The sequence below is a fragment of the Amblyomma maculatum genome, chromosome 3, assembly GCF_055883805.1.
Source record: "Amblyomma maculatum isolate TAMU_Amacu chromosome 3, ASM5588380v1, whole genome shotgun sequence".
Taxonomy (NCBI): domain Eukaryota; kingdom Metazoa; phylum Arthropoda; class Arachnida; order Ixodida; family Ixodidae; genus Amblyomma; species Amblyomma maculatum.
The window spans coordinates 100,146,403-100,169,235 of NC_139346.1; the positions used below are offsets into that span (position 1 = coordinate 100,146,403).

Genomic DNA, 22,833 nt, shown 5'->3' on the forward strand with positions numbered 1-22,833 from the left:
CATAATGTTGCTTGCCATGGTCGTGTTAACCTCCTTCGTATGACGTGCCGCTTAGCAATGGAGGCATGAGGCGGGCTTCACTTATATTGATGCGGTGGGTTACAACAGATATTTTCCCCATTGATCGACCCCCAAAGCAATAAATATATCACTGCAGAAAAGCGAAAAATTAGAGAGAGCTCTGGCTTGGTCATGTGGCAAATACGCTGCTATCATACCAGAAAAGATATTCGAATGAAAATAAGCCGATTTGTGCTGCCCCAAAGACACACAGGCGTAAGGACAGCACCTTCGCAGTCAGCCAATGAAAACAGATCAGCGAGTGGTATGCCATGGGTTAAAACATTTGTCGAACTGCTAAGGTTAAAGTCAACAAGACAGTTGCGGTTAGCGGTGACAGTCACTACGGAATAAGGGAGTATGCTGGTGTGGTGATAACAACATCGGTGATTGGGCAAGTGGCGTATGTGCTGTTAAGAAGTGTGGGAAACGGTACCAACAGAACATCAATAGTGATTCGGCCGATAGACAAATTCGATGGATCGAAGGCGGGGCTAAATACTAGTGATTTCAGAACAGAAAGGCAAGTCTAAGCGAAGAAGGCCATTTGAGCAATCAATCAGGGCAGAGTGGGCCGGTAAAAGGTCGATGGCTGGGATCCCACCTTCAGGGCAGTAGTCAGGAATAGTGAATAGCACAGGGGCACAGCGACCGCATATATTAACGAGCAGAGTGCACACTCAGCAGATAACAGCGACACTTCCATCGGCGACAACAACGGCTGACGAAGCATCGGGTATTTCTTGAGACGACGGTGAAACGAAGAGCTAATTTCAGGAATCTGAGCACCAGTGCCAAGGAGGACGCTAAGGAGGAAATGGTGCTTTTTACTTTGTTCGATAGGCCAGGACGTCCTGAATATAAGACAAATATAATTTAGTCGAACAGTGGGCTCTGAATGCTAGGTCATTTTTAAGTTAAGTTAAGTTAAGTTAAATTGGTTCACAGGAAGGGAAAGGCGCAGTAACTGTCACACTTGCTCTGTGGACACCCGAACCGAGCCGTAAGGGAAGGGAGGAGGGTGGGAATGAAAGTGGAAAGAGAGAAAGAGGAGCCGTAGTGGAGGGCTACGGAGTAATTTCGACCACCTGGGGATCTTTAACGTGCGCTGACATCGCACAGCACACGACGCCTCTTCGTTTCGCCTCCATCGAAACGCAGCCGCCGCGGTCGGGTTCGAACCCGGGAACTCCGGCACAGTAGTCGGGCGTCTTACCACTGCACCACCCCGGCGGGGCATCATTTTTAGCGCCGAGTTTGCGTCCGATCGGCTTGCAAATAGATCTAGGAGCTTTTCTGCACCTATCCCAGAATATGAGTTCGTCTTCGTACGTCTCAAACCAGACGCGTGGCGCACCCACCAGATAGAAAATGGCGTTCGTAAGCATAGGGGTCACGTCCCAATGGGTGTGCTTGCTGGCACGCTCGTACACAGCGAGTCACTAGGGGTCGTGTCCGACGGCATAATGCTATCAGTAATGCGATGGCTGCGGATATTCAGGTTTGGCTGTTCAAGTATTCCCAGGAATCCTCTAACAAATGTTAGGGGAAGTGCACGGAGGCACCCGCAAATGCCAGGGTGGCCTAATACCAAACCAGTCCCCGTAGGAGTACTCGAGCAGACGGCGCTCTGGCGCGTGATTCTGTTCTTTCAATGGGAGGTTCCTCTCAGCAGTGTAACTGAAACAGTACAGATCACAAGAACTAACCCAGCCTGGATTCGGCGTCATTTTCTCGCCGTAACACACCAGCGCGTCTTCTTCATCTTGATACTGCATGCCGTAACAGTAATAATGCAGGAATGCATTTAACTTCTACATTTTCAACTCGAATTCTACGTTGTTGTTTGCAGTGTAGGAAAAGGGAAAATAAAATTCACGGGCCTGCTACTGGCTCTAGCTTAACTACCTCTGCTGCCTCGAACGGACAGAGGAGAGAATGACGAAGAAAGAAAAAGAATAGAAGGAGAGAAAGAAAGACGCGCGTCGCACCGGCCGTCGTTGTCCACCAGAGCGGGGGTGGGTGCAATAACGGCCTACAACAGGTAGAACCGCCAGTGGCAGGCGTACTATTCCCAGCCCCGTAGGGCCAGGAGGAGCCACCCTCTTCACCCCAATCCCCGTCCCCACATCGTCCGTTGTTGTTGTTGCGACTCTAGGAAGAAAGAAAATGAATGAATGAAGCCTTTATTGAAAGGAAGGGATGGCTCTCGGCCGCTGTTTGGGTTCTTGGGGAGTTGGGAGGGATGGGAGTGTAACTTCTTCGTCTTAACGGTTCTTCAAGCTGTTGCTTGTTGCTTGCCATGCGGCCGATCTTCGCGCTGTGAGTCGACCTCTCTCACACTACTCGAAGCAGGCCGCTCTCACTGCCGTATGTAGCAATGGAGTGTTGTATTTCGGTGCTTGATATAACCTGACCTGCTAATATGGGCATGTCGTCGTGTGGAATATGCGTAATTTTGTTTCTTCCTTGTGAAAACGATGGACATTGCCATATAAGATGTTCTAGGTCTGCTGTACACTGTTCCTGACAGTGCGTGCATATGTTGTGTTTGAGTGTTTCGTGTCTTCGGAGAAACCACTTGTCAAGTATGTGCGGTGTGTAAGCAGCGTTTGTTATTACTTTGTTGAGAAATATTTCTTGTGGTCGAGTGAGCCCTTTCGTGTCCTCAAACACCGGCGTTGGTGTCGCTTCATGTAATCTAAGCTTACTGTCGTGTTTTATTTTTGTGCGTACATAGTGCATCATCGATCTGCCAGAGGAGCCTTTAGTGAGCATTGTTTGGTAAGGATTTAAGTCTGTCGGTGTAGGCATGGAGTTGGGGTGTGGGGCATTGTACGTTTCAGCAAGCCCACCCGCTTGCGCGGCGGCCGCTTGCGCGGCTGCGTTTCCCCCGTCCGTGCCAGTATGTCCCGGTGTCCATATAATTTGAATTTCTATTCCAACTTCCCGCATTCCCTTCAGCCTCTTTCTGATGTCCTTGGCCACTGCGTCGTCTGTAGTTGGTGCCGTCAGCTCTGCAATCGCTGCATATGATTTGGTTAAAATTCGATATCCATTGAAGTTATCTTTTCTGGCTGCAGCGGTCGTAATGGTATTTATGGCTCCCCATGTGGCAAGCAACTCGGAGTGTAAAATTGTTCCTCCAGGTAGGTGGCACGTGTGCTGTCCGTTGTGCTGAGGCGCTGGCACACACACCCATGCCACACTCACCCTTTCATTTCTAATTGCAGCGTCAGTGTAAAATGCTCGGGTCTGCCACTGGCTGTGCAGTTGAGCCACCTCCGCGGCCTCGTGCGGACAGAGGAGGATATGCAAAAAAAGTAAAACAAAAAGAGGGAGAGAGTAGTATGCGAGCGGCAACAGCCATCGTGCACCACCGAGGTGGTGGCAGATGCATTGTGCGTTGTTCTTGTTGCGACTGTAGGAAGAAGGAACAGAAAATGCACAGCCTGCTATTGGCTCTAAAGCTGAGCCACCTCCGCTGCTTTGTACGGCGGAACAGAAAATAGAGAACGATGAAAAGGAAGTGGGAGAATGAACGACACTTGTCATGGTTCCGTCCACACAATGCTACAGGACAACCGTAGGTGTCATAGTTGGGCTCAGAACAGTATAAAGCATTCTCTTGTGTTGTTAAAAGTGTACATTAAAAAGTATTTTCAAGTGAAGAAGCGCAAACTGCAAGCGGGTTTTTTTAATTTCGATTCGAAGGCAGAAGATAGTCTGGTAGTGTTTCTAGCGCCTATGCTCTGAAACACTAAATATAAATCGGTTGAAAGAAAAGGAAAAGCGCAGTGTTTGACACATACCCATGGACACCTAAAACGCACTACAAGCAAAACGGTGAGGTGGCATTGAAATAACAAAATAGTGATGTAGTGGAGGACTCTCTAGGGATGTTTATCCTGCACAGATATAGCGCAGCAGACTAACACATCTGTTTTTCCTTCGACAGAAACGCTCCCGCTGCATTGCGCTGGTACTGGGCACTCCACTCATATCTGCGGTGATTTTATCGTCAACGGTAAACACGATTGTTGTTAGAGAGAGAGAGAGAGACTCAAATGGGAAAACAAAAAATTTTGCCGGCGTTTAGATTTCGCTGGCATGCTACTCTGTGTGGGTAGAGGAATTCGGGATGGAAATATTGAAAAAAGATTGATTGATTGATTGAATGTCCTTTATTGAATGGGAAGGCTCATGGCCATGGACGGGGATAAAGGGGAGTAGACAGAATCTTAATTGTTTAGGTCGTCACTCAAATCACATTGCTCTAACCAGGCCACTAAGCGAGCCATACTTGACAAATATCATCTGTGCGTTAGCATCAGTTTCTAAAAGTGAACGGTAGTTCTGACATTTGGGTTTGATCTCGGAGTGTCCAGTAGAAAAAGGGCAATCCCAGAGTAGATGAGATATGCCTCCGCGAGTTAGAGTCGTACCGGGGGGGGGGGGGGGGGGCACGTAATCATTTTCTCTCTATACTGGCGCCAGCGGGCCATAATACGTTGCGTGTAAACCGCACGGGCAATGAGCTTATTCAAAAAAGCTTCTCGACTTCGGGTGAGGTGAGTTTTTCTCGTTAAAGGCGGGTCTGGTGTGGCCGCCTGCATGCGATGCTGACTGAGGCTACGAAGACTGGTCCGAGTATAGTGCATAAGTGAAAGACAAGGGGTGAGTACCGCCCAAGGTCGAGAAGGATTAATCAAGGGGGGTGGGGATGTAAATGTGGACATCCCACCTGCCAAGGCAGCCGCGGCGTGTGCCGCCGCATCGCCCTCTGATTCGTCCGAGTGACCTGGGGTCCAGTGAATAGCGACAGCTCTAGTCGCGAGTTGGTGACGTTTTAAGGAGATGTATTGCCGTAGCTGTTGCATCTTGTGAACCCAGAGTAGCGATTTCCTTGTAAGCTTCACAGGAATCAGTAAGAATACGTATTGAACTAGTTTCGGTGCAAGGCACTCCTGACAAGGCTCCCCAAATAGCGAGGAGTTCAGCATGAAGAGGTACCTTGAGGTAGGTGGCAGGCACAAGCGCCTGAACGGGAAGGGTTGTCATCGCATACCCAGCCAACAGATGCAAATTCGCTTGTAATCGATGCGTCGGTGTATATGTCGGTCGTATCAGGGATTCGCTCTTGTCGGTGAGGGGCAGCAGGAGCTCTCGGGGAATGACAAACTCGCGGTTTATAGGTCGGCGATGGAGGCGTGTGACTACTAGCATCTCCCAAGGGGGAAGAGAGGCATATAGGACATGTGTTTTGTCGTTACGCTGTTCATCCCAGGCCAGCAGGCGACGCCCTTGGACAGTGTTCTCTAGACGTATTCGATGACGCGTCTGTGACTCGGTAATGGTGGTAGTGAGCGGTGGAAGAGCGGCCAAACGCACAAGTTCGGCTATAGGAGTGTGCTTAGGTAGACCGGTAATAGTGCGTAGTGTTGCGCGATGAAGGAGTTCGACCTTAGCGAAGTCAGTCTTCGACAGTTGGAGGACGAGTGTGCCATAGAAGATTTTTCCGACCGCCACGGCTCGGGCCATTGCACGGCAGGCATGTTGCCGCGCACCGTCGTGCCGGTTGGACAGGCGACGAATAGTGTGTAGCAGTGCTGGCCAAAGGCGTTGTAGCTGATGAACCCATTTCTGGGGACTGTTGCAGCTTGAGATGGGCAGGCCAAGCATGCGGATTTGCCCATCTGAGGAGATGATCGTGTTGCCTCTGATGTGAAGATGGGTCTGCATACTGGGGTTTGGTTTTATGTTTTCCGTCGACACTAACCAATTCTGTTTTATGTGGTGTGAGTTCGAGACCAATTTTGGTTAGTGCTTCTTAAAGATAAAAGAAGGGTCGCCTGAAGTTAAGTCTTCATAGAATATTTGTCTACGTAATCTGCTCCCTCAGTCCAGACGGTAATATTCTCACATTAGGCGGTGCATGCGCATAAGAAAAGAAGAAGACTTTTGTGAGGTTTAGGGAGGACGACGTTCAACAGCGTCAGTTGGTGCCCGGTGGACGCTGTGAGTGAGTGAGTGAACTTTATTAACTGCTCGGGGATCTTTTTCTTCGCCTTCAACCGAGGCTGACGAGCGGTTGGCGCCCCCAGTCCAGGGCACCACTGGCTTTCGCCAGTTTGCGAGCTCTTGTGACCAGGTAGAGCTGAGCCTCCGGGTCAGAGCTGGCCAGCAAAGCCTCCCACTGTCTTTCATTTGGGTTTTCAATTTTTTGTAGTTGATGTGAGCTGCATTCCCATGTTATGTGGTACAGGGTAGGGGTCTTCCCGCACCACGGGCACTCGTCTCTGAATGTCGTGGGATGCATCATGTGTAATATGTGTAAATTAATGAAGGTGCCCGTCTGTAGCCGCCTCAGATCTATGGCCTCCTCGTTGCTGAGCTTTTTATGCGGCTCCGGATATACTTTCCGCAAGCCTCTATAGTGTTGTAGTATTGTGGTGTAGTCAGGGTCAAGCGGAATCAGGTCCTCTGTCCCGAGACTGTTGGGCGCACGGTAGGTTGCATGTCCTCGTGCTACCCTGTCTGCGTACAAATTCCCCGTGACCCCTGCATGCCCCGGAATCCACACTAGTGTTTGAGTGCATTGTTTTGTTGGCTCGCTTGTGGAAGAAAGGATTTGGTGCGCTACCTTAGATAATTTACCCCGTTGAAAATTTCTGCATGCGGATTGAGAGTCAGACAGTATCGTCAGACTCTCTCCCGTTTCTCTTCCTTGCCTAATGGCCAGTGCGATAGCCACTTCTTCTGCCTCCGTGACTGTACAGTTTTGGATCGAGGCGCTAACTACCTCCCGGCCTTCGCAGTCTGTGACCGTGGCTATCGCCCTCTTTGCGTTGGTTTCGTATAAGGCTGCGTCGGTGAACCTTGACGTGTCTTGTTGGCCAAATGTTTTTTCATAATACTCTGCCCTTGCCTGCCTTCTTCCCGGGTGTAGGCGGGGGTCCATGTTTCTAGGTATGGGCCGAACTCGGTACCAATTTCTGACTTCCCGCGATACCTCTCTTGTCTTGTTATAAACCTGTAGGTGTGTGCTATATCCCAGTCTTTCCAACACCCGTCTTCCCGTCCTCGTTTGTAGAAGTCTGTTTAGCTGTGACTTGATTTGGGCTTCTGCTAATTCTTGTATTGTATTGTGCAGACCCAGAGCTGCTAGTTTGTGGTTCGGTGTGTTCTTGGGGAGCCTGAGTGCGGTCTTGATAGCCATTTTGATGATGGCGTCCGCTCTGTCTTCCTCTCCTTTGGTCATATTGAAGTAAGGTAGAGCATACGCTACTCTGCTAATAACGAGGCTCCGGACAAGTTTGAGTGTGTCGGGCTCCTTCATCCCCATCTTTTTGCTGGTCACCCGTGCTATCATTCGGGCGACCTGCTGGGTCGAGGTCTTGAGCAGATTAAGCGTGTGTTGACACCTTTGATTCGATTGGAGCCACATCCCCAGGATCCTCACGGTTGTCTTTTCGGGCACTGTCTCCCCTTGTAGCCGGATTTCAAGCTTGTGGCCTTGATCTGTGGGAGCAGAGCGGTTGCCCTTCCCTCGCCAGAATCTGATCAGTTCTGATTTCCGTGATGAGCACTCCAAGCCCCTCTGCTTTAGATATTCTTCGATGACAGATGCTGCTTCTTGCCGTGTGCGGTGTCATCTTGGCATTACCTTGCCACGTATCATCTTGGTGGAGGTGACTAAAGATCCCCGTGCACTCAGAACAGAATATAAGAGCGAAATAGCACAGAAAAAGCTGGATTTGCACAGTGGACGCCATCTCCCCGAGCTCACCCCACCGATTACCACAGTAAGCATGGCATCCCAGGACGCATCACCCGCTACGGAAACTCCAGCTGCCCCCATCGTTTTAACCAAAATCCGTCATCCGCATAACGCATTTCCGCCTATCGTATCATCGGCATATATAGCGAATCTTGCGCTTGTGCTGATTTCCATCTTCTCGGAGACGCGTGTCATGGCCAAGTTGAACGATATGTGTCCGAGAGTGGAGCCCTAAGCTACACCCCTATCCATGTAATAGGTCTTGGGCACCCATCCCGAAGCTTTGCCATGTAACTGAATGGGTCTAGATGTCAAAAAACTGCGGATCCAGATTTTGGGCACGAGTACTAGGAAAGCGTTTGGCGAGTTCCTCCAGGATAACTTCATGGCGAACATTGTCAACGGCTTTGTGTATATCGACAGCCAGAAGATAGTCAGGTAGCGCTTTACGATGAGTTCAATTCGGAACCCTTCGCAAAAGCCAAAGGCAGTCATGCGTTCTGAGGATAGGGCAGAAGCCGGCTTGAGCTGAATGAAATCCTGGACTGACGTATTCAATGTAGTGACTAATTCGGGTATGCAACAGGCGCTCAATGTGTTTACAGAGATGTGAATTCAGGGGTATTGGACGCAAATTACTAGGATGTCGAGGGTTTTTGCTAGGTTTAGGGATAGGAAGAATAAGAGAAAGCTTGCGATTATCCGGTACCGTTCCGGTCTGCCAGTAAGAATTAATGATGTCGAGAAGGGCATCCTGTGCTGCCGAGTCGAGATTGCGAAGCTCCTGCCAACTGACTCGGTCATGCCCGGGTGTGGCGCGAGCTCGGCCTCTTCCGAGGGCTGCTTGCAGTTCTCCCTTTGATAATGGGCGATCCAGGTCAGGATCAGGGTTTCTGACTGGAAAAATGGAAACTGCTGATGGAGGCGTTAGGCTGGCGTATGGGAAAAAGGTGGGTATAATTTCATCTTCAACATCCGCCGGGTTGCCATTGAGAAGGAGAACGGCGAGAGGTGGGGCCCCGCGTGTCTTGCCATTTAGGCCACGAAAGATGCGCCATAGTTGTGATGTAGACTGCCAAGCCTCACTTTGCAGGTGAAGCTGCTATGCCCAGATAAGCTTGAATTCTCGTCGAAGAAGCTCGAGATCTTTGTGACGTTTTCCGCGTGTCCGAAAATGTTGCGTGAGGTGATCTGCGCGGCCCCAAATGTTAGCCAGGTGAGCATCCATGCCAACTGTGGAATCGTCGCAGGGGATATATTCGAGAGCTTTTGTACTCTGCGAAAGGAAGTTAATGCAACTCTTACTGCTGCCCTCACTTCCATGCAGAGCCATCTGCAGACTATGTTTGAGGAGTTCCAACGTACCACGCCCACAGACGATAGTAAGCGCCGCAAATCTGGGCCCCTTTCATGAGTACTAAGGCTCATGGGATTCAATGGAACTGTAGAAGCTTCAATCTGAACGGTCCTACCCTTCGTGCATTTGTGCTTCAGCGCCGTCCCCTTTTCATACTCCAAGAAACGCGCGTCCTTGTAAAATTCCTGGTTACTGCACTTACCAGACACCTACTATCGAACATAAAAACGGCCGTTCAGAGGGACCGATTGAAAAAAGAATAGTGAGGGAAATATTAGAATTAAAGGGGGAGATAAAACACGGCCATTAAATACGTAGTAAGGTGCTTCATGTAGTAATGATTTAAAATCAAATAATGAATGTTCGTGTGAGAAATACTCGGGGTCGAACTACCGACCCACTTCAAGCCACTGCCAGATCATACCTTTGCACGACATCGCGATGTAACCACCATGATAGTTGTGCCTTGAGGTACCACGTGCGTCGCTCGCTTTGCTGCGTAATAGAAGAGCGCATACGCTTTACTGAAATGATAGTTGTGCCTTGAGGTACCACGTGCGTCGCTCGCTTTGCTGCGTAATAGAAGAGCGCATACGCTTTACTGAAAGTAGTTTAATCAAAAACATGTTCTTTATGGCAATGGGTCAGCACGGAGACATTCCTGCAGTGGAACTTACGAGGCGTGGGATGAATCAGACGGCCAACTCTGGTTTTACCCGATTAGCCCGCAATACAGAGCCCCATGGTGCCCTAATGGGCTAGTTGGGTTGAAGAAACCAAAATAATACCAATTAGGGCCCCCTTTAGGGCTCACGCGGGCATGCACAAATTGGGCTTGCTCCTGTGTTTTGCATTTGGGTATCATAGAGGATTTGCAAGGGTCTTCTGAACACAGATTCCCATAATTGGCCTACAAGAGTCCCTCGTGGGGAATTTTAGGAATCAAAAATAGGCTTCATGTAGAAAACCCCAAGGCTAACATAAATGGGGCTGCCCACTCAAGAGCTCAATACATCCCGTATGGGCCGCGGCGGGAATAAAAACAGGCATGCCCGCACGATGGCTATGTGGGTCCTTGAGTGATACTCGAGGGAAGGTGTCACAGAAACGTGGGCTTCATGCAGTAAACACCCGGGATACCCCAAATAGGGCTGCCCAGCGAAAACTCCATACGCTTTTCGTAGGCAGCGGTGGGACTTGAAATTCGTCATACCCGTGTCTCCCATATCTGTCTGTTGCGGGGCACTTTAGAGCAGATGCGACGCGATTGTAGGCCTCAAGCAGATAGAAGATGGGCTAGCTCAATTAGGCTTTCTCGCTCAAAAGCCAAGTAAGTCCCCCATAGGTCGCGGCTGGGCGGAGTGCGGGCTTGTACCACGCTGCCAACACAGGCATTTTTGGGTGCTTCCGGGCAAACGCGACACACGTTCGGATTCTATGCGGTAAAAATAAGATTTACCTAATTTGCGCTGCCTATGGAACCCCGCATTGTTCCCCAATTGATCGTAACCGTGCTCTGCTCTTCAAAACGTCTACATTTTATCTCTAAGGGTGGCATTTTTTATATAATTTATGTTAAACGCATCATTCATTGCCTCTTCTCAAGGTTCCACATACCTGTTCCAAGCATATTTATGCCGTAAATATATATCTGTTTTACTTTAGTAACTATGTGATTGGGGCATTATGACAGGAAATGTGCTGCAGTATCTTTTCCGCTTTGCGAGTATGTGCTGAACTAGCTCCGTATCTTTCCTGTGCCATTATTTTTTCGGAGGTGGAGATGGGGGGTGGCTAATCCTGGCCCTACGGGCTGAGACTAGTCGGTCACCACCACCTGATTGCGTCGGGGGCTAGACTGCAACAGGATTTGTGTCTGTTGTAGGCCGTCATTGCACCCTCTACCGCTTCGGTGGCGTATGATGGCTGTTGCGACCCGCGTCTTTCTCTCTCTCTTTTTTCTTTCTTTCTTTCTTTCTTCTCTATTTCCCCTCGGTGGCTCAGCGACTGAGCCATTACAAGGCCTATGCATTTCCTTTCCCTTCTTTATACAGTCGCAACGACAACAACATTCCTATTTGACACAGAGCACCAAGATAAACTATCAGACCAAAATTTAGAGGGCAATGTGGGTCAGCGCATATTATTGTAGTATTGGGAATAAATTTCTCTTATGTACTTGAGTATAGCATACCAGGTAAGGCAATTGTGCTCATATTTTACGCTTGATAAATAATGGGTCTTGGGCAACCCCTAAAATGCCAACATCAAACCCATGAGGGCAACACGTGGGCCAGCCCAAAACGAGTTGGCCTCCGTACAGCCCTTCATTCCTTAACCTCATGTTTCGTGTATTGTAGGGATTCACCGACATGATCATTAAAACGTCGATCAATCGGCGCCACACACCTGTATAAAAAATAGGGCCCATTATTGATTTTGGTATGCGGCCCACATTCGACTATCGCAGCCAGTTCACCAGGGCCCGGGAGACAGCCGAGGCCAATGGTATCCTGGACTGAGGAACCCACGCACGCTATTCCGTTTAACAAATAAAGTTTACTATCTCTCTCTGAGCTGAATTCGAGCAGCCCAAATCTGTCTGCCCACTCGAGTACGAATTGAAACGAATTTAGGTGAAGTTGGGCAGCCTACGCGGGGCCCCTCTGGGCGCTAGTTGCAAATCCCGTATGGGGCCCATATTGGCTGCCCCATGGAACCAGCACGGGCCTCCCACTTCATAGGCCACTTTATGCTACTTGGGCAGTAAAGAATTGGTATATACGAAATAGTAAAACACAACCATCGATGCAAAATGCTACCTCAAATTTCTCGAATTAAGTATAATAAAGTTTTCGAGATAGCACGTAGGTTAAAGATCACCCGACTAAAATCAAAACTCCAGAAAAGGTCTAGTGGTAAAGTACCAAAAATATTCTTACAGAAAACGGTCTCAAAAAGAACTATGACACATGCTATGTTGCTCATCCCTTTGGGGAAACTCATAAACAGCACTTTTTTATCGCTTAAGCAAAAAACTCTATTCGAAATGCACAGAATGTTAAATTCGCCCATCATAAAATAATAAATCAGGGTGTACTAAAGCTTAAGCAACCGCTGTCGGATGATTGTACACTATTTTGGATACATAGCGCCTTCATCATTCAGTCTTCCGAAAGAGGAAGCTACAATTCCTAATAATCGTAATGAATGCGTAGTGGGCTGTGTATTCTTATTTGATCCGCTTTTTTCAAGAGCTGTTTTCGGTCAGAAAATTCCTCCAGAGAAATGTTGAACACACTCACCATCGTCAAAGTTGCATAGATATTATCACTGCGGTTGCGTTTGGTTCTGCTTTAATTTGTTTATTATCTGCATCAGGTCAAGTTATGAAAAAAAGTGCGGCGATGTCGCTTACATGTAAGTAGCCCCATGATATCTGGGTTTGCCTGCCCTCAGTTGACGGTGGAAAATTAAGATAGAATATGCCCGTGCTGCTATTTTACCAACACTAGCATTACACGAAAGCAACCACACATAGATAACGGAACTCACTGTAAGCAAACTATGCAGCAGAGTGCAATTAATATCCATAAGCAATGCATTACGCAAATTTTTGAAGGTCATGAAACAGTTAACCTAAATGTCATGTTTTATTGAATTTGTTACTGAAGTGACCAACGCATGCAATGCTAACATAAATGGCTTTATGTTGAAAAGCCGAGTGGTGAACTGATTTCTGGAAATACATCAAGAAAACATTTCAAATTATTTTTCAGCAAAAGCTACATTCCTCAAGCACTCTTCGAAATTCGCGCTGTTCTGTGCCAGCTATTTTGAGGTTTTGATGATCTCTATTCAATAGGCTATTCAAATGATTTATTTATTTTTCTGAGACTTAAGACATTAAAATTGCAATATAGAATAAATACTTTTCCCTTCGCACACACCACCATGTGAGCTTGAAACAAGGTTTATCAATGTTGCTCTGCACATTGCATATAACTCTCCTTCTTTGATGTACGTGTCTTCATGCTTGTGTAAGGAAAATCACAAAGTTCGCAGTTTTTTCCCCAGGTATCTAAATAAGTGGCAAAAGTTTGTGGGTTCCATATATCTTTTTATTTGTAATTTTCTCTTCTGGATTACAGTCATCTTCGACTGCGGCAATAGGCTAGTCACTGCAATGTCATGGCAGTAGCAGTGGGTCCCAACGTCGTAGATAAATTTCGGAACTCGCCGTAAACACCTGTTTAATACTGGCTGGGAGAACAGCCGATGGGGAGATTCAATCATGACCGAACCGATGGCACATAGCTGTCCAATAATGCTTGAAAGTCGTTTCACTTTCGTCGAATCGTAGTGACCAATGCAACAAAGTGTATATGGGAACTAAACTAGATATCATTATTGTATCCACTTAGAATGCCGACTAGAATATTTTCTCAAACCTGCTTAATAAAGACCATTTCCCATATTTTAGCTTGTACCTGCAGAGAAAATAAGGGCAAAAACCCGCTTCCGCAGCTATTTTAAGCGAAAGTTGGTCTCACATCCTGGGCTCATGTTTATTTTTGTACACAGAACCGGATATTCTCTAGTGCAGCTCGTGGAACCAAAAAAGAAGAATTATAATACACGTGGCATGGCTTTTCTCTTCTAGCCCCTCAACTAAAACGCGCCGAGGTTGGTAAACATATTATTCAACAAAACTGCGAGCTGATATTGCCAATGTCAAACAATCTTTACTTTCATATACATTCATTTATTGTTTGTAAGCTGCTGACATGAATTAGGAGGACTAACTGCATGATATGATTTAGACTTCTTTAGAGCAAGCCAGAAAATATTTAGCTAAACATCTCACCCGGAAGCTCCAGTTGAGTGCCATCCCGAGGTGAATGATGACGGTCCTTGCACTGATGCGCAGAACTGTAAACAAAGTCATTCTAAACACGAGGTTCACTATATACACTAACCTGCATTTTTTCGAACACCGCGCTGGCAGTCAACGTGTTCTACCCCATTACCACTACAGCTAGCACAGAAACGGGTTAAGTGGAGAAATATGGGAGAGGCCTTCGCCCTGCAGTGGGTATAATCAGGTTGATGATGATGATGATGATGACCCCATTACCCAAGAATAAATGAGTGCTCCGCACATACCACATAACGCAAAGGTGAACGCACAATACAAAGTGTATATTCAGCTTTGGCGACACGGAAAGAGCAAAAACGAATTCCAGTAACTAGAATCAATTACGGCTGACAGACTTTAAATTTTCAGATACTGCATTTAATTAACATCTTGTCAGGTAAACTCGATTTTCAACATCCCAGATTTAAACAATATTAATACGAACGAAGGTGTCTGAACGGACATTACCTAGGAATGTGTTCGTATTATGTAACATATCTAGCCATGTGCTGGTCTTTCATATGTTCATCATCATCATTAGCCAGACTATACTAACTGTAGTGCGAAGGCCTTTTCCATATTCCTCCTATTAACCCCGTCCTGTGCTGGCTGCGTCCACACGACCACTGCGAACTTCTTAACATTATCCGCCCACCCGACTTTCTTCCGCCCCCTGCTACGCTTTCCTTCACTTAGAACCTAATTTGTTACCCTACGCGAAACTCGGCTGTCCTCTCTACGCACTACATGCCCTCCCCATGTCAATTTCTGCTTCTATATTTTCACTAGTAGGTCATTAACTCGCGTTATTTCCCTGATACACACTGCGCGCTTCGTATCTGTTAAAGTTGCACGTACCATGTTTTTGTTCCATAGCACTCTGCGCTGCGTTGTCCTCAACGTAAGTAGAACCCGTATCGTTAACCTCGTTTTATGTCAGTGGCATTCTGTGTTGAAAGTTAGTCGCGCAAAAGATGTCACATTTTATAGTGCTAGGTAAAATAAATAACATGTAAGCTCAAAGACCGGCAACGTCGAAAACGACACAGTTTTGCAAGGATTATGCGAGCAAATCGATTTAAAACTATTCATCAAAATAATGGTTTGAAAACGTTTAGACGAAAGCCTTCAGGTATTTCACATTTTAATCATTAGCACCGCAACCAGTGGCATAATTTTCACAATATAAGTATATCTGCTGATATCGTGATGATACACAATGTGTGTGTACTCTGTATTACAAATTGAACGGCGGCAATTAATATGAACTGCATATGCAGTTCGCTTGAAACAAATAAACAGTGGCAGATAAGCCACATTTGAGTAAGAGCTGCAACTGCAAGAACATTAAATGCATCGTTCGATGTATGGCACCTTATTTATCAAGTATTTAGAGACTCGAATTCACTGCTGTTTTAACCATTATGAGGAGCAAACTAAATTTTCAATTTGCTGCATGCCCTACCTTACAGCTAGTAATGACAATCTTGGAACGGCTGTTTAGCAGTGTCACACTAATCCTATTTCTGGCAATAATTGCTAAATCGGTTTTCAGTGTATCTGTTTCTAATATGTCTGTTGTATTTTCTGTTTTATCGGCAGTGCACAGAGTTGTAATGAACGTGACAGGGTGATGCTTGCAAAAGTTAAGAACGTGATGTTGCTAGGTTTTTTTAATATTGTAGCAGGTTACGAGTAAAACTAATAGTAAAAAGCGATAAACATACTGGCAATACTGTATCCAGATTTCAAAGAAGCTAATATATGATACCAATAAAATCGTCAGTCGCTAGGGCACTCAACAACTGAACCCGAGGATGCGGTAATGATCCCTGGCTGAGGGGCCAGCTTTTCTATCGAGGCAAAAAGCAAGGCGCCCGTGTGGTGTGCGATGTCAGTGCACGTTAATGAACCCGAAGTGGTCGAAATTTTCGGACCTCTTCCCTACATCGTCTCCCATAACCTAAGACGTCTTGTGACGTAAGCCCTCATAAACCAGCCAAACTTTAGAACACGCACCATACGCTGCGAAGTGGTGTACTAACGATGGCGACAAAACGTATTCAGACAGAACTATCATGATCAGAACGATAAATCAAAGAATTCGATTAACACGTCTGAATGAAAAATGCACGTTATCATCTTTTATATACGAAATGATGCATAGGGATCTTTAGTTCTATCTGTTCTAACATTCCAAGCAATAGCAAGCCGTTCCAATTTACCTTGAAATAAATACTTGCGTGTCTGATGCCTGTACGTAAATGATCTGGCTCTGGGCAATGCGACCTCTTCTTTGGATGCAAGCTGTCTCGAGTAAGCGTCTTTAAATGAGATTTTTATATTGGACTGGCAACACGATCAGCCGAAAAGAAAAAATGTTAACACAAAAGCGACGTGTAGACATTTTGTACGTTTGACAGATGGGAATCACAGCTTGAAGCGCCTTTGAAAAAATCTGATCCCTTTGCTTAGATATATATTCTATTGCAATCTTTTTTTTTACGTTAACGTTAAAGGGCTCGGTCTACAGGAAAATCGTCAACATTGACGGCATCGGTGTTGTGAGCTAAAAATCGCGAGAATTGTTCAGCGGGTGGTAGACAGCACGTGACGTGGCCGAGCATGGACTCGCAGATGCGGAGTGTGATGTAAAAATACTATATCGTGGCAGAAAGTTGGAAACAGCTGCAATCTCTGTATTTCTTCTCTAGGGTGGAGGTTTGTTAGGAATCACACTTTGGGGCCCTTGGAAGTCGATTATGCACGCTACTCTGAGGCCATGGAGGCGAATCTGTCGGAAGGTCGCTTCCGACAGGTAGCTTAATATTGTGGTTGCTTAAGTCATTGACTTTAAAATATATTTGAGAGAGTGGTAAAAGTTGAGTGATTGCTAACTAGGCTAACAGATACTGTTTGCAAGTGAACATGGAAGCGCAAGAGTGGACGCAGATGGGAGCTATTAACGCATAAATGTCATGATGGGGCTGAAACGTGGAGGCTAAACAAGAGAGTGCTACTTAAGTTCAGGACAACGCAGAGGGCTATGAAACGAAACATGGTAGAGGTAACATTAAGAGATAGGAACCGTGCAGACTGGGCCAGAGAAATAGCGGAATTAAGCGGAAAATTCTAGCGGAAATTAAGAAGAAGAAATGGGCATGGGGCAGGACATGTAGTGCGAAGAGAGGATAACCGCTGGTCGCTTAGGGTAGGAAACTGGATTCCAAGGGAAGGGAAGTGTAGCAGGGGGCGGCAGAAAGTTAGGTGGGCGGGTGAGGTTCAGAAGTTCGCAGGGGTCAAGTGGGTGCACCTAGCACAGAACCGGGTTAATTGGAGAAATATGAGATAGGTTTTCACACTGCAGTGGGTATAGTCAAGCTGATGACGATGATGACATCAGGCTAGAGAACGAGGAACATCGAGAGTGGCTGCAGATGGGAGTATTACCGATAAAGTGTCATGTCATTAAAAATGAAATTTCAATATCCACAATAATTTTTTCAGCCTCGTGGCTACTCAGTACAAGGTTGGTTGTTTTTACTCAAGATGAACTCTTTGCATGAGAGTTTCCTGGATTAAGCGGTTACGTGTTATTTTTAATTTCATTAAGAGGTCGTATTGCTGTATTGAAAATATTAAACAACTATATATATCAATTTTATTTGAAGTGACCTCTGCGTAGCAGAAGCATCGTACGAAAGCAAGGCGGGGTTCACCAAAGGAAGCTACATAGTGGCGGCTCCCAACATCGGCTTAGCCTTCCGCACTCACCATGCAGATCGACGAACCGCCACTGCAATTTGCCGCCAATGGTAAATTCCGGGTTACAACTCCAATAACGGTATCGTGCCATGTACGCTTGAAAGCTTCAGCTACTTAAGCTAGTAACAATAAAGATTTCGAGGACCATATAGATCAGATATATATCAGCTACTATACATCCTTACTGACTGCGTCTATATCATGTCCATTAATATGCTGATAGCCATCAGCATTGTCTTGAGTACTGTCTTGCGCATATGGTAAAACCGAATAGTCACGTTAATCACCCTTAGAGCCAAAAGCAACATCAAACCTGATGGATTCGCATGGCTGTCTTCATGGCTTATGCTGTCTTCCCACGCCTAGTGATAAAATTACGTTAGTACGATGTTATATCTTATACACAGTCACATGTATTGGTTTTAGCCCATCAGCCAGTATGCGCAATGTTTGCTTGCGCGCAAAGCAATATACGTTGTGTGCGTATAGCCAATTTCTGTGCACTATGCGATTTCCAGCCTAAAACTATGAATTAGATATTTCGTAGTTTTAGAAGCGATGTGGAGTTCGGTATAGATTTTTAATGCTTCAAAACATAACAAGCATCTAAGTTTTTTTACACGACGCCGTATTCTTTTCGCTCCACAAATAGCCATACATAATCTTTGGATAACTGATATATATGGTTGCGGCATGTGCACAGTAATAAAGGTTAACGCAGACTGAGAAGGAATTCGGACGTTTTATCAAGGGGAAGTTATAAGGCTTAATAATCAACATCATAGTTTGGCGTACAATCGCTATCGCCGCGAAAGACCAACTTGCCGCAAATATCTAAAGGAAGCCGTTATCTAGAGATTCATTCTGCAAGTTTTTTTAATGCAGAAATTTGTTCCACCTGAAAGATATCCTCGAGACGTATTTCTTACATTACCAGGCATGACCATAGGGATTGTTAGTGTCATTCACCTTCAATCTTGTAGTAGAAGTTTTGTTGAACACTATTTTCTCAGTGTAACTCTCGATAAACAGAGAACAAAAAATAGGCACCAAATCATTCAGACTATACGACCTTCCGAGGCAGGATTGTGGTCTAACGTAGCTGCGTCAATACCTAAGGGCGCCATGCACGAGGCGGAATAAACGGGCATTGGTAGCTGCGTTTGTTATATGTTGCTCTCGCCTTAATACGTCCTTTTCTAAAAGCAAGTTGCCCCATCGTCCACTAACGTCAGCGTTCAGGAAACTCAGCAAATCTCTCAACGAGTCACAGCCACATCTCTCTGATTGAGAATTTCACACACCATAGAGCTCATGGTATAAGCACCGCTGCATCTGCATTCAAATTTAAGGAACCATAATATTGTTAACGGGTTGCAAGCCAATGAACACATATAACGGAGAACAGAGAGAAGACGCCTGATTAATGTGAAATAAATTGAATGAATCGTAGCGGTCCTACCGCAAGCTCTCCTGTTCACTGCACTGCCCGCTTCTTCTTCTGCCGTAACATGACCCGGCACCACGGAGCGATCGTGGTTAACGTAGACGAGGAGGTTTGTCCATGTCGATGAAATTCATGACATGGTGATGGGCGTTACTAGATGGATGAAGAATAGCAAGAACACAATGGCTTGCCGCGACGATTATTCTCGCATAAAGCCTGGCCCAGGACGCCTTCGGGCCAAAGGCCGCCAAGATCGAATGACGGAAATCCAGGCACGTACGGCGTGGCATGAGCTGGATGACCGTTTCATGTGTCGCGGCGTCTTTGGTCGGTGGGGTCTTTGGTAGCCACAACTGGAGGATTGTGTGGAGAGGTCCACACCATGTGGCGAAGGCCTGCCCCTATCTCCACAATATTTGCGTTTGGGGTCGCAGAACCAGGGATGTATTGTGTCTAAACGGGCTTGTGTGTTGTATGTACCTGTCTGTAGGCATCGCCATCTAACTTCCGCCGCTTTGGAGAGCCCCTTGGCTAGGGGTGGATATTTTCATCGAGAGAGTCTGAAGTGCTGTAACCTCTCCGCATACGTCACCAGAGGGCCGGGATAGGGGGGTGTGGAGGATGGAGGAGTCCGGTCCCAGGGGATGAGAGCTCGGGCACGCGCGCGGATAGCAGAGGCAGTCGCTGGAATCCCAGACTAGGGCCCCACCTACGCATCCCCCTCCCTTAAATCTACTCGGACCCCACCTACATATCCCTTGCCCTTAAACCTACCCAATATATGTTTCACTGGCTCACTCTCTTGCTCGGCACATCAGGTCAGTGGGGTCACGTGTTTATTGTGCTCTCTTGTTTCTTCTCGTGGTCCTGTGGGCGGCTTCTCGGATTAGTCTCCTTCGTCGGGTCTTGTCCTTAGGGCGAGGCGACGCGGCAGTGGAACAGAGAGGTAGCGTCTGATCTGGTAGGCTGGAGTACCTCATAGACTGCAGCGATTGAGGCAAACGGCCTAGAGCGTCAGAAATTAGCATCTGTTTTCCAGGTTTACAAATGAGCTTGTACTTGTATGCCCCTAGCAAAAGCGCCCAGCGCTGAATTCGGGCGGCAGCCATGACAGAAGCTTGACGATCCTGTCGGAGTAGGTCTAATAAGGGGCGGTGGTCCGCTACAAGTGTGAACTCCCGGCCCAACAGGTAATCGCGAAACCGTGTCACGCCAAACACCAGGGCTAAAGCCTCTCGCTCAATTTGGGAGTAGTTTCTCTCAGCTGAGGTGAGCGTCCGTGATCGGAAGTCAATTGGCCTGTCTTCACCAATTATTCGGTGGAAAAGGACAGCACCGACACCGTAAGGTGAAGCATCGCATTCCAACATCAACTCCAGCTGCGGATTAAAGTGCGTTAGCACTGGGGCTGAGCACAAAGCATCCTTGGCCTTCTTAAATGCCGCGTCTTCTTTTTCGTGCCAAACCCATTTTGCACCTTTTTCAAGAAGGCTGTACAGGGGTGCAAGCATAGTGGAAAGGTTTGGCAAAAACGTTTTGTAAAATGTAACCATTCCAACAAAGGATCGCAACTCGGCAACATTTCGCGGTAAAGGGGCTAGCCTGATTGCATCCACGTGCTTCTCGAGGGGGTGTAGCCCTTCAACATCAATACGATGACCAACCGATTGTTCGCCAAACTTGCACTTGTCATAACGAAGTTTGATACCGTTCTCGCGGAAACGCTGTAGCACCGCTTGCAGATTTGCGTTATCAGCATCGCTGCTCTCGGCTACCAGGACATCGTCTAGATAAGCCTGAGTCCCTTTTAGTCCTTGCAGCACCGATTCAATCTTTCGCTGGAATATCGCTGGCGCTGATGCGATGCCAAACGGTAACCTGTTGTAGCAAAAGAGCCCCTTATGTGTGTTTATCACTGCTAATTTCCGCGAGTCTTCCTCTAGCTCAACCTGATTGTAAACATTGCGAAGGTCTAAAGTACTGAATTTTGTTCCTCCACATAGATTTGCAAAAATGTCGTCTATGACAGGCAAGGGGTACTGCTCATCCTCGCACACAGGGTTTAGTGTAATCTTAAAGTCCCCGCAAATGCGCACTGTTCCGTACTTCTTCAAGACTGGCAACGATGGGCGTTGCCCATTCAGAATGAGGAACTGGTGATATTATGCCAGTGGAGACTAACCTGTCAACCTCTTTAGACACTTTATCACGAAGTGCAAAAGGAATTTTCCTTGCCTTAAAGAACTTGGGGTTTGCTCCGGCCTTGATGTGCAGTCGGGCTGGCAGACCTTTCATGAGACCAGCGCCTTCAGTGAACAGGTCGCAGTTTTGCTGGAGCAGCATTGGCACGTCCTCCCTGGCTTGCTTTGATACGGAAGGCTTCGAATACATGGTCAGCACCTGAATGCGTTCGTCTGTCAATTTAGCAGGTCCCGACCGCAAAGACTGGGGCCATTGCAGTCTAAAACCGTCAGACTACATTGTACTGTGGTACCTTCATAGGAAACTGGCATGGACAGTGTACCGAGGAGTGGCAACTTTCTGAGATAGCATGAAAGCTGTACTTCCGACTTTTGCAGCCGTGGCCATTGATGGGAGTGCACTTGGTAAATGCTTTTGGTAATGACGCAAACAGGGGAGCCGGTATCAATATCCATCATTATTTCGATGCCATTCCATGCAAACGATTTTCTGATGGGGGGTATAAGAGAGCGCGTGGTGGTCAAGGACCAGATTTGGGACGCGCTACTATCACTCTCTTCGGTTTCTGGCGTCTGTGCTGTTAGTGTTAGCGTCCTGCTTGTCTCATTTGCCGCACACATTCGCGCTAAATGCCCTGGCCGTGCACACTTAAAACATTTGCGCTTGATTAGTCGACAAGCCTTTGTATTATGACCATGCTTACCATCTCTCCCATCAGTGGCGACCCATCGTCGTCGCCACTGTTGCGATCTACCGGCCAAAGGCCGGCAGCTACGCGATGAAAACCAGGCAGATTTGCAGAGCGAAAAGACGACGCTATATTTCCGGCTCAGAAATATATAGAGAAGGAAAGAAACCAGGGAAAGAAGGAAAGAGGGACTATCTACGCATGCGCTGGTTATCTGCAGCATTGTTATCAGCAGCATAGACCTTCTGAGACGGCGCAAAAAGACGCAAGGCTCCGAATCTCCGGGCTAGGATGAAGAGGGATTATGACATACCAGCTCTTCCAACTAAATGTTGCAGTGCGGCACGCCAGTGAGCAGAAAGAACAGAAAACAGAGAGATGACGTCCGATGGCTGCGAGATGAACTTAATTACTCGCGACGGGCGCAAGCGACTCTGCCCGCGGCACTGACCACTTCTTCCTCGTCCGTAACGATATGCTATTCGATTTACCCGCTTAAGTATATATATATATATATATATATATATATATATATATATATATATATATATATATATATATATATATATATATATATATATATATATATATACATATATATATATATATATATATA

At 46.7% G+C, this 22,833-nt stretch overlaps 1 protein-coding gene across 2 annotated transcripts in view; it reads right to left on the minus strand.

Annotated features, from left to right (window-relative positions):
• Window positions 1-16,493, minus strand: part of LOC146195424 (evasin P1182) — a 32,021-nt gene extending 15,528 nt beyond the window's left edge. Inside the window, exons 1-3 of one of the 2 annotated variants that reach the window (XM_084597820.1) lie at window positions 16,341-16,447; window positions 14,974-15,062; window positions 14,065-14,129 (exon numbers count right to left, since the gene is read on the minus strand). In XM_084597820.1, coding sequence (XP_084453946.1) covers window positions 14,065-14,129; window positions 14,974-14,989 — 81 coding nt within the window. In that variant the 5' untranslated portion in view covers window positions 14,990-15,062; window positions 16,341-16,447. Of the gene's footprint in view, window positions 1-14,064; window positions 14,130-14,973; window positions 15,063-16,340 lie in introns of both variants that reach the window. The other variant, XM_084597821.1, reaches the window with a different exon arrangement.
• Between the last annotated feature and the right edge of the window lie 6,340 nt (window positions 16,494-22,833).